Source organism: Bombina bombina, unplaced genomic scaffold (genome assembly GCF_027579735.1).
Source record: "Bombina bombina isolate aBomBom1 unplaced genomic scaffold, aBomBom1.pri scaffold_1535, whole genome shotgun sequence".
Taxonomy (NCBI): domain Eukaryota; kingdom Metazoa; phylum Chordata; class Amphibia; order Anura; family Bombinatoridae; genus Bombina; species Bombina bombina.
The window spans coordinates 24,871-37,907 of record NW_026511082.1 but is presented as its reverse complement, the minus strand read 5'-3'; the positions used below and the strand labels follow the sequence as shown (position 1 = coordinate 37,907).

At 39.5% G+C, this 13,037-nt stretch overlaps 1 protein-coding gene across 1 annotated transcript in view; it reads left to right on the top strand.

Annotated features, from left to right (window-relative positions):
• Window positions 1–567: 567 nt before the first annotated feature.
• Window positions 568–13,037, top strand: part of LOC128643594 (protein sidekick-1-like) — a 36,667-nt gene continuing 24,197 nt past the window's right edge. Inside the window, exon 1 of the mRNA XM_053696439.1 lies at window positions 568–961. Within this exon, the coding sequence (XP_053552414.1) occupies window positions 817–961 (145 nt within the window). The 5' untranslated portion in view covers window positions 568–816. The remainder of the gene's footprint in view (window positions 962–13,037) is intronic.

Genomic DNA, 13,037 nt, shown 5'->3' with positions numbered 1-13,037 from the left:
CTCTGATACTTTCTTACGCTTGGAATAAATAATACAGTTTTACCCACATATCCAAGATTCTCAACAGTAATCAATATCAGCTTCGGCAAATGTGTTTTTTCCAGTGTTACAAATGCACAAATACTTTGCTTGTGAGACTTCACCTCATTTAATTTTAAATTAGAAACTGTGACCACCTTGTAAGCTACAGGGCAGCTTGTATTACTAGAAAGTCATAATGATTTATTGATTCTGTAGGAACAGACGCCAGTGCTGCATTTTCTCAATCCGTTCAGGCGATGTCAGTGCTACTAATGTAGTTGTTTTACAAGTAATAGCAGTGCAGCCTGTGATTGGGTAACTATCTCTTGTTCTGTTGCATAATAAAGGGTGAGGTTGCCCACTTGACTCTTTAACCCCTGACACCCACCACTGACAACTAGATTCATGAATTACAGATGTCTGTGTTTGTTTTTTATTACCAATTTATTCCAGTAATAGGAAATGATTTGCTTCCTTCGTTGTGGGTAAATAACCTGACTGTGCTCTCTGAATATTTATAGCTGGTTTTGACATTAGAATATGAGAAGTAAATGACAAGTATGTCACAGTGAACCGAGCTGGTCACCTTCCTGATAATAGGAGAGTTATTTTCTACTAAAAGTGACAGTGTAAAACTGAGACAACAAAGTTCTGCTATTACATTGTGACACTTCAAACAGAATGATTTAGAGCTAATACTCAGTTGTGGTAGATCCAGCAACTCTATGGTTTTCTCTTGCTGTAGGTATTCCAGCCCCTACATTAGTGTGGTACAAGAATGCTCAGAAGATAAACATGATGCAGAACCCTCGGTATAAGACACTTGCTAGTGGGAACTTGCAGCTCCAGAATCTCCATCCAGAAGACGCAGCAATATTTCAGTGTTTTGCTAAAAATGAAGCTGGAGAAATTCAGACTCAGACATACCTGGACATGTCCAGTAGGTATCAATGGTGGAGTGGGGCATACTGAGCAGAGAATGGGCAGGGGGGTGTGCCAAATAGATAAGGGTGCCACACATTTTATATATAAAGTCACATAATGTCCCCAGTGCTGTTATACAAAATATACATTAGGGCAACCGGGCACTGTTTTCTGTTTCCTCCAGTAAAATCTACGCTAAATATTTTGTAGCCCGAGTAAACAAACAATTTATTATGCATCAGCTCATCTGCTATTGTAATTAATTTCCAAATGAAATATTGATGGTCTCTTATTCTGTGCTGGCGCGTATTGCCTCTGCCTAGCGCACCTTGTGTTGTTTTACCAGCTCACTATCAGTCCCTATGGGAACCTAAAAACCTCAGATGTTTCACAGAGAGTAGGATAAGGGTTAGGTAAAGCTTTGTTCTTCAGATGATGATCACATTCCTGGTGCTATGGTGCCCGGCTGTGTAATTAATATAAAGTATGAGATAAATGCCTGCCACAAGGTTATTCAATATTTTCAAACAGCCCTCCAAGCACTATGCTATATATTCTCTATATATTCTATGGGGGATATTTATCAAGCTGTCAACCGCAAATACGCTGGAATTCTGCAGCGTAATTGTGGAAAGCTTGATCCGACCTAGTTATCAAAGCATACAGACGGGCAAAAGTTGAAATCTGTGACCTAACATATGATCCGCCGGTCTCAATCCAACACAGATCGATGCTTACGTCATTACAGATGTTCTGAATACACATTCGGCACATTTGACACTTTTTAAAAGTGATCAAACAATTAACTGGCACGCTCGCGGCTATTCCGGTCCAGCGTACCTTGTTTTCAATCTACCACCCTGGAGGCAGCAGATGCCATAGGAATCAATGGGAGTCTGAAAGCAGCGAAAGCTCATGTCCGATGCTGCCAGATATCCCATTGATTTCTATGGTGAAAAACCAGTTACGTTTACACCTAACACCAGCCCCGAGTCTAAACACCCCTAATCTGCCGCCCGACATCGCCGCAACCTAAATAAAATGTATTAACCCCAATTCCGCCGCCACTAAATAAAATGTATTAACCCCTATTTTGCCGCTCCCGGACCCCGCCACCACTAAATAAAGTTAGTAACCCCTAAATATCTGGTCTCCCACATCACTACCATTAACTAAACCTATTAACTCCTAAACTGCCAGCCCCCCCCCACATCGCCATAAACTAAATTAAGTTATTAACCCCTAAACCTAACAACACGCTAATTTTACATTAAAATTACAGCATCCCTATCTTATAATAAAATAAAACTTACCTTTAGAGTTAAAATAAACTATATAAAAATATAAATTAACCTACCCTAACTATTATACTAAAATTACATTAAACTAGCAATTAAATTAACTATATTACATATTAAAAAACCCTAACCCTACTCAAATTATTTAAATCTATTAAAAATTACTAAAATACAAACACTAACACCTAGATTACGAGTTTTGCGTTCCGGTTAAAAAGCAGTGTTGAGAGGTCCCAACGCTGCTTTTTAATGCCCGCTGGTATTACGAGTCTGGCAGGTACAGATGTACCGCTCACTTTTTTTCTGCGACTCAAACATACCGCAATTCCACTTACGTCAATTGTGTATCCCATATTTTCAATGGGATTTTCCTAATGCCGGTATTTCGAGTCTTGGAAAAAGTGAGCGGTACAGCCTCTCCTGTCAAGACTTGTACCACTTTTAAAAGTCAGTAGTTAAAGGGCCACTAAACCCAAAATCTTTCTTTCATGATTCAGAAAGAGAATGCAAATTTAAACAACATTACAATTTACTTCTATTATTTATTTTGCTTCATTTTTTAGATATCCTTAGTTGAAGAAAAAGCAATGCACATGGGTGAGCCAATCACACAAGGCTTCTATGTGCAGCAACCAATCAGCAGCTACCGAGCATATCTAGATATGCTTTTCAGCAAAGAATATCAAGAGAATAAAGCAAATTAGATAATAGAAGTAAATTAGAAAGATGTTTAAAATTGCATTCTCTTTCTAAATCATGACATAAAAAATGTGGGTTTCATGTCCCTTTAAGAGTTTTATGGGCTAACACTGTAACATAAAACTCTTAACTAAAGTGCTACAAAGTACACTAACACCCATAAACTACCTATTAACCCCTAAACCGAGGCCCCCCACATCGCAAACACTTAAATAATATTTTTAACCCCTAATCTGCCAACCGGACATCGCCGCCACTTTAATAAATATATTAACCCCTAAACTGCTGCACTCCCGCCTCGCAAACACTAGTTAAATTTTATTAACCCCTAATCTGCCGTACGTAACATAGCCAACACCTACTGTTACAGTACCAACAGTGTACCAAGGGTTAATACCAGGGAACAACGTCCTGCATAGGGAATCAGCAATTCACAAACCAGCCAGTTTTCAGGTTTAAACAGAATATAAGCTTTATTTGAAGGCAGCACACAGATTTATACACCCTCGCTTCAGGTTACAAAGGGCATTGGTTTAACAGTAAAGCAAACATATGAACAATGCATCTAACAATTGTCTATTCACAGGTAAAACAGATTAACATATTAAGTTAATTAACTAGGGAAGAACGTTTACTCAGACAATCTGATGTTGGGCAGTCTAGTTAACATAATCACACAAGGACACAATCAGTTTACCCAGACAGACTCCTGAGACACAATCAGATCTTAAACATACATAGAATACATCTTATTACAGAATATAGGAACAGTTCTTATTAGCTATAAAGTCTTTTATGCCCACTTTGCTTATAGAGTCACAATTGCTCCCACAAGGGGCACTCACACCCTGTACCCATCCTGTATTTATGGATACAGGGTGACATAGACATAAGACAGAGGTATGAAAGTACATGGGGTGTCCAGCATATAAAATTCCATATTTCCATGCAGTCTCTGGGTATCCTTAAGCCCATGTACCTCCAGCCCAAAGAATGTTCCATAACAGGCCCTCCAATGTACAGTGGCGAGATTGGTTTTGTCACATCTCTCCCCTTTTCCAAACAGACTAACAGGGTATCTGACCTCCTGCCGGTCAGTGCCCTGGTTAGTCCAGCAACCCACCCATAAAACACAATTAGTAGTACAGCCCACCCACAATAAATGGTTACTACACCTGAGTACGGGGAAAACTTGTCCATGTCCAGGTGCCTCACCACAGCTGTGTGGGGGACTGGTACGCTGAATTGGTGGGTTGCGAGGTGGGCAGAGACCAGCTGTACTCTGCCCGGGTGCCAGCACTACCATGGAAGTAGCCTGGTGGGAGCCTGGTTGCTGGAGGGGAAGACCGACTGTCTCCCCTTCGGATACATAGCTGTGCTGCTGGAGGGGGAGACCAATCGTCTCCCCTTTGGCTAAACAGCCGTGTTGCTGGGGGACAGGACCATCAAACTCCTCTCCCTCTGGTTTGTCATGCTCGGCTGTCCAGGGTATATACTGTGGCATATACCACCAGAGCGCCTGGTAGGCATGTCAGTTTGCTGGGACAATCCATCTGTATTCCCGTTATGAGAGAGAATTCCTGTCCATACAAACAAGGGTTCAAATTCCTCAGTGCCCAGACCAGGGCCAAACAGTCCTTCAAAATCCCATCAGCTTCTTTACGAGTTTTCTGTACCTGCTCTTTATAGGTATCCACAATCCCTTCATACTGACATAGGGTGCCCTTGAGTTGCTGCACCTCACTATGAGCCAGCGTCAGCTTCTCCTCCAGTGTCACTAAGTTTGTCTTTAATGTTTCATGTTCCACTCTCAAGCTGGTGTTTTCTGCAGTTTGTCGGTGCAGCTTGTCTAGCAGAGATTCCTGTTCTAAACGTGCTTTTTCCTCTGCGCTCCTCTTCTCCTTCATCAGCGCATTGTAACGGGACCTCCACATATCAATAGCGGATAGAGATTTACTGAGCTCAGCGTCCTGGGGCTTAGCAGCAGGTGGGTCAGTCTCTGCTGCACGGATCTGGGCACGGGTAGTCACAGAGTTAACATCAGCGGGACCCATAGGAGCGTAGGCAGAAACAAGGGGGGCCAAGTCATTTCCAAGAAGAACATCAGCAGGTAAGTCCTTCTTGACCCCCACATTCACAGGTCTAGCGCCCACTCCCCAATCCAAATGTACCCTGGCAACAGGTAGGCTGAACACATCGCCCCCTGCTACCCTCACAGCCACAGTGTCTCCAGTGTACTGTTTCTCAGACACCAAGTTCTTTTGAAGCAAGGTCATGGTAGCACCAGTATCCCGTAGACCACTGACCTTCTTCCCATTCACTTTAACCAGTTGCCGGTTATTCCGGTGGGCAGCTTGCACAAGGTCTGCCTCATGTAGGATGCTCCAGCATTCTTGCGCCTCTACGTAGCGGGCCGCAGGCTGAGGATTACGTGGGATTCCGCCGGCGGGTCTTCTCCAGGACTGCGCTTGGTTCGCTGCGTTTAGGGGACACTCTGGTCTTTTGTGCCCTAGTTGCTTACATCTAAAGCACCGAATAGGTTGTGAGTAGCACCGCAGGGCTCTCTGAGGGTAGTTTGTGGCCGGAGGCCGTGTGGTATAGTGGTGCGCCGGGGTTTGGTAACTGGCAGCTGCTGGGGTGACTGGGGGTCTGTACTCCACTCTAGCAGGGGGCTTAGTGGTAGCAATGTCCAGTTTGCGGGCATCCGTATACTCATCTGCCAAGCGAGCCGCTTCCTGCAGGGTGGAGGGTTTACGGTCCCGAACCCACTCTCGAACTCCTGCGGGTAATTTGTCGAAGCAATGTTCCAACAGGAATAGCTGCAGCACCTCTTCCCCAGATATAGCTTGGCACCCCGCTATCCAGTGAGCTGCTGTGCGGTGCACCTTACATGCCCACTCAAGGTAGGAATCTCCAGCTAATTTAACAGTGTCTCTGAACCGTCTCCGGTATGCCTCCGGTGTAACCGCATACCTGGAGAGCAGAGCCTCTTTTACAGTATTATAATCCCTGACTTCCTCATCTGGAATGGCCCGAAAAGCCTCTCTGGCCCGGCCGGATAATTTTCCAGATAATATCGTGACCCAGTCCTCTGCGGGTACCTTGTGTAGTGCACATTGCCTCTCAAAATCCGCAAGGTACCCATCAATCTCTCCTTCTGTTTCCAGGAAGTTTTTAAAAGCTGCAAAATTTACTTTTCTCTTTTCCATCTTAGTCAGTATTGTAATAATCCCCCTCTTCCTGAGGTTACTGGCTTGTGTAGTTGCTCTTCTGGGCGATAAGGTTCATTCCGTCGCTGCCACCAATGTTACAGTACCAACAGTGTACCAAGGGTTAATACCAGGGAACAACGTCCTGCATAGGGAATCAGCAATTCACAAACCAGCCAGTTTTCAGGTTTAAACAGAATATAAGCTTTATTTGAAGGCAGCACACAGATTTATACACCCTCGCTTCAGGTTACAAAGGGCATTGGTTTAACAGTAAAGCAAACATATGAACAATGCATCAAACAATTGTCTATTCACAGGTAAAACAGATTAACATATTAAGTTAATTAACTAGGGAAGAACGTTTACTCAGACAATCTGATGTTGGGCAGTCTAGTTAACATAATCACACAAGGACACAATCAGTTTACCCAGACAGACTCCTGAGACACAATCAGATCTTAAACATACATAGAATACATCTTATTACAGAATATAGGAACAGTTCTTATTAGCTATAAAGTCTTTTATGCCCACTTTGCTTATAGAGTCACAATTGCTCCCACAAGGGGCACTCACACCCTGTACCCATCCTGTATTTATGGATACAGGGTGACATAGACATAAGACAGAGGTATGAAAGTACATGGGGTGTCCAGCATATAAAATTCCATATTTCCATGCAGTCTCTGGGTATCCTTAAGCCCATGTACCTCCAGCCCAAAGAATGTTCCATAACAGGCCCTCCAATGTACAGTGGCGAGATTGGTTTTGTCACACCTACCTACATTTATTAATCCCTAATCTGCCGCCCCAACGTCGCCGCCACTATACTAAATTTATTAACCCCTAAAAGTCTAACCCTAACACCCCCTAACTTAAATATAATTTAAATAAATCTAAATAAAATGACTACAATTAACTAAATTATTCCTATTTAAAACTAAATACTTACCTATAAAATAAACCCTAAGCTAGCTACAATATAACTAATAGTTACATTGTAGCTAGCTTAGGATATATTTTTATGTTACAAGCAAGTTTGTATTTATTTTACCTAGGTACAATAGTTATTAAATAGTTATTAACTATTTAATAGCTACCTAGCTAAAATAAGTACAAATTTACCTGTAAAATAAAACCTATCCTAAGTTAAAATTACACCTAACACTACACTATAATTAAATTAATTACCTAAATTAACTACAATTAATTAAAATTAAATTAAAAGTACGAAAAACCCCCCACTAAATTACAGAAAATAATAAAATAATTACAATTTTTTTAAACTAATTACACCTAATCTAATCCCCCTAATAAAATGAAAAAGCCCCCCAAAATAATAAAATTCCCTACCCTACACTAAATTACAAATAGCCCTTAAAAGGGCTTTTTGCGGGGCATTGCCCCAAAAGTAATCAGCTCTTTTACCTGTAAAAAAAAGTCTAAAACCCACCCAATCCCCCCTTAATGAAACCTAACACTAACCCCTTAAAGATCACCCTACCTTGAGAAGTCTTCACCCAGCTGGGCCGAAGTACTCCACAAAGCCGGGCAGAAGTCTTCATCAAAGCCAGCCAGAAGAGGTCCTCCAGACGGGCAGAAGTCTTCATCCAGGCGGCATCTTCTATCTTCATCCATCCGGAGCGGGTCCATCTTCAAGACATCCGATGTGGAGCATCCTCTTCCAACAAAGTCCAACTGAAGAATGAAGGTTCCTTTAAATGGCGTCCCTTGAATTCCGATTGCCTGATAGAATTCTATCAGCCAATCAGAATTAAGGTAGAAAAAATCCTATTGGCTGATGCAATCAGCCAATAGGATTGAGCTTGCATTCTATTAGCTGAACACTAGTTCTAATGCAGCAGTTAAGTAATGTGCTTACACTTATAAACACTAGTTCTAATGCAGTAGTTAAGTAGTGTGCTTGCACTTATAAACACTAGTTCTAATGCAGTAGTTAAGTAGTGTGCTTACACGTATAAACACTAGTTCTAATGCAGCAGTTTAGTAGTGTGCTTACACTTACAAACACTAGTTCTAATGCAGCGGTTAATTAGTGTGCTTGCACTTATAAACACTAGTTCTAATGCAGTAGTTAAGTAGTGTGCTTACACGTATAAACACTAATTCTAATGCAGCAGTTAAGTAGTGTGCTTGCACTTATAAACACTAGTTCTAATGAAGCAGTTAAGTAGTGTGCTTACACATATAAACACTAGTTCTAATGCAGTAGTTAAGTAGTGTGCTTACACTTATATACACTAGTTCTAATGCAGTAGTTAAGTAGTGTGCTTGCACTTATAAACACTAGTTCTAATGCAGTAGTTAAGTAGTGTGCTTACACGTATAAACACTAGTTCTAATGCAGCAGTTAAGTAGTGTGCTTGCACTTATAAACACTAGTTCTAATGAAGCAGTTAAGTAGTGTGCTTACACTTATAAACACTAGTTCTAATGCAGTAGTTAAGTAGTGTGCTTGCACTTATAAACACTAGTTCTAATGCAGTAGTTAAGTAGTGTGTTTACACGTATAAACACTAGTTCTAATGCAGCAGTTATGTAGTGTGCTTGCACTTATAAACACTAGTTCTAATGCAGCAGTTAAGTAGTGTGCTTGCACTTATAAACACTAGTTCTAATGCAGCAGTTAAGTAATGTGCTTACACTTATAAACACTAGTTCTAATGAAGCAGTTAAGTAGTATGCTTTCACTTATAAACACTAGTTCTAATGAAGCAGTTAAGTAGTGTGCTTGCACTTATAAACACTAGTTCTAATGCAGCAGTTAAGTAATGTGCTTACACTTATAAACACTAGTTCTAATGCAGTAGTTAAGTAGTGTGCTTGCACTTATAAACACTAGTTCTAATGCAGCAGTTATGTAGTGTGCTTGCACTTATAAACACTAGTTCTAATGCAGTAGTTAAGTAGTGTGCTTGCACTTATAAACACTAGTTCTAATGCAGCAGTTATGTAGTGTGCTTGCACTTATAAACACTAGTTCTAATGCAGCAGTTAAGTAGTGTGCTTGCACTTATAAACACTAGTTCTAATGAAGCAGTTAAGTAGTGTGCTTGCACTTATAAACACTAGTTCTAATGCAGCAGTTAAGTAGTGTGCTTGCACTTATAAAAACTAGTTCTAATGCAGGAGTTAAGTAGTGTGCTTGCACTTATAAACACTAGTTCTAATGAAGCAGTTAAGTAGTGTGCTTGCACTTATAAACACTAGTTCTAATGAAGCAGTTAAGTAATGTGCTTACACGTATAAACACTAGTTCTAATGCAGCAGTTTAGTGTGCTTGCACTTATAAACACTAGTTCTAATGCAGCAGTTAAGTAGTGTGCTTGCACTTATAAACACTTGTTCTAATGCAGCAGTTAAATAGTGTGCTTGCACTTATAAACACTAGTTCTAATGCAGCAGTTAAATAGTGTGCTTGCACTTATAAACACTAGTTCTAATGCAGTAGTTAAGTAGTGTGCTTACACTTATAAACACTAGTTCTAATGCAGCAGTTAAGTAGTGTGCTTGCACTTATAAACACTAGTTCTAATGCAGCAGTTAAGTAGTGTGCTTGCACTTATAAACACTAGTTCTAATGCAGCAGTTAAGTAGTGTGCTTGCACTTATAAACACTAGTTCTAATGCAGCAGTTAAGTAGTGTGCTTGCACTTATAAACACTAGTTCTAATGAAGCAGTTAAGTAGTGTGCTTACACTTATAAACACTAGTTCTAATGAAGCAGTTAAGTAGTGTGCTTACACTTATAAACACTAGTTCTAATGAAGCAGTTAAGTAGTGTGCTTACACTTACAAACACTAGTTCTAATGCAGCAGTTAAGTACTGTGCTTACACATATAAACACTAGTTCTAATGCAGCAGTTAAGTAATGTGCTTACACTTATAAACACTAGTTCTAATGCAGTAGTTAAGTAGTGTGCTTGCACTTATAAACACTAGTTCTAATGCAGCAGTTAAGTAGTGTGCTTACACTTATAAACACTAGTTCTAATGCAGTAGTTAAGTAGTGTGCTTGCACTTATAAACACTAGTTCTAATGCAGCAGTTAAATAGTGTGCTTGCACTTATAAACACTAGTTCTAATGCAGCAGTTAAGTAATGTGCTTACACTTATAAACACTAGTTCTAATGCAGTAGTTAAGTAGTGTGCTTGCACTTATAAACACTAGTTCTAATGCAGCAGTTAAGTAGTGTGCTTGCACTTATAAACACTAGTTCTAATGCAGCAGTTATGTAGTGTGCTTGCACTTATAAACACTAGTTCTAATGCAGCAGTTAAGTAGTGTGCTTGCACTTATAAACACTAGTTCTAATGAAGCAGTTAAGTAGTGTGCTTGCACTTATAAACACTAGTTCTAATGCAGCAGTTAAGTAGTGTGCTTGCACTTATAAACACTAGTTCTAATGCAGGAGTTAAGTAGTGTGCTTGCACTTATAAACACTAGTTCTAATGAAGCAGTTAAGTAGTGTGCTTGCACTTATAAACACTAGTTCTAATGAAGCAGTTAAGTAATGTGCTTACACGTATAAACACTAGTTCTAATGCAGCAGTTTAGTGTGCTTGCACTTATAAACACTAGTTCTAATGCAGCAGTTAAGTAGTGTGCTTGCACTTATAAACACTTGTTCTAATGCAGCAGTTAAATAGTGTGCTTGCACTTATAAACACTAGTTCTAATGCAGCAGTTAAATAGTGTGCTTGCACTTATAAACACTAGTTCTAATGCAGTAGTTAAGTAGTGTGCTTACACTTATAAACACTAGTTCTAATGCAGCAGTTAAGTAGTGTGCTTGCACTTATAAACACTAGTTCTAATGCAGCAGTTAAGTAGTGTGCTTGCACTTTTAAACACTAGTTCTAATGCAGCAGTTAAGTAGTGTGCTTGCACTTATAAACACTAGTTCTAATGCAGCAGTTAAGTAGTGTGCTTGCACTTATAAACACTAGTTCTAATGAAGCAGTTAAGTAGTGTGCTTACACTTATAAACACTAGTTCTAATGAAGCAGTTAAGTAGTGTGCTTACACTTATAAACACTAGTTCTAATGAAGCAGTTAAGTAGTGTGCTTACACTTACAAACACTAGTTCTAATGCAGCAGTTAAGTACTGTGCTTACACATATAAACACTAGTTCTAATGCAGCAGTTAAGTAATGTGCTTACACTTATAAACACTAGTTCTAATGCAGTAGTTAAGTAGTGTGCTTGCACTTATAAACACTAGTTCTAATGCAGCAGTTAAGTAGTGTGCTTACACTTATAAACACTAGTTCTAATGCAGTAGTTAAGTAGTGTGCTTGCACTTATAAACACTTGTTCTAATGCAGCAGTTAAATAGTGTGCTTGCACTTATAAACACTAGTTCTAATGCAGCAGTTAAATAGTGTGCTTGCACTTATAAACACTAGTTCTAATGCAGTAGTTAAGTAGTGTGCTTACACTTATAAACACTAGTTCTAATGCAGCAGTTAAGTAGTGTGCTTGCACTTATAAACACTAGTTCTAATGCAGCAGTTAAGTAGTGTGCTTGCACTTATAAACACTAGTTCTAATGCAGCAGTTAAGTAGTGTGCTTGCACTTATAAACACTAGTTCTAATGCAGCAGTTAAGTAGTGTGCTTGCACTTATAAACACTAGTTCTAATGAAGCAGTTAAGTAGTGTGCTTACACTTATAAACACTAGTTCTAATGAAGCAGTTAAGTAGTGTGCTTACACTTATAAACACTAGTTCTAATGAAGCAGTTAAGTAGTGTGCTTACACTTACAAACACTAGTTCTAATGCAGCAGTTAAGTACTGTGCTTACACATATAAACACTAGTTCTAATGCAGCAGTTAAGTAATGTGCTTACACTTATAAACACTAGTTCTAATGCAGTAGTTAAGTAGTGTGCTTGCACTTATAAACACTAGTTCTAATGCAGCAGTTAAGTAGTGTGCTTGCACTTATAAACACTAGTTCTAATGAAGCAGTTAAGTAGTGTGCTTGCACTTATAAACACTAGTTCTAATGCAGCAGTTAAGTAGTGTGTTTGCACTTATAAACACTAGTTCTAATGCAGCAGTTAAGTAGTGTGCTTGCACTTATAAACACTAGTTCTAATGCAGCAGTTAAGTAGTGTGCTTGCACTTATAAACACTAGTTCTAATGAAGCAGTTAAGTAATGTGCTTACACGTATAAACACTAGTTCTAATGCAGCAGTTAAGTAGTGTGCTTGCACTTATAAACACTAGTTCTAATGCAGCAGTTATGTAGTGTGCTTGCACTTATAAACACTAGTTCTAATGCAGCAGTTAAGTAGTGTGCTTGCACTTATAAACACTAGTTCTAATGCAGCAGTTATGTAGTGTGCTTGCACTTATAAACACTAGTTCTAATGAAGCAGTTAAGTAGTGTGCTTGCACTTATAAACACTAGTTCTAATGAAGCAGTTAAGTAATGTGCTTACACGTATAAACACTAGTTCTAATGCAGCAGTTAAGTAGTGTGCTTGCACTTATAAACACTAGTTCTAATGCAGCAGTTATGTAGTGTGCTTGCACTTATAAACACTAGTTCTAATGCAGCAGTTAAGTAGTGTGCTTGCACTTATAAACACTAGTTCTAATGCAGCAGTTAAGTAGTGTGCTTGCACTTATAAACACTAGTTCTAATGCAGCAGTTAAGTAGTGTGCTTGCACTTATAAACACTAGTTCTAATGCAGCAGTTAAATAGTGTGCTTGCACTTATAAACACTAGTTCTAATGCAGCAGTTAAATAGTGTGCTTGCACTTATAAACACTAGTTCTAATGCAGTAGTTAAGTAGTGTGCTTACACTTATAAACACTAGTTCTAATGCAGTAGTTAAGTTGTG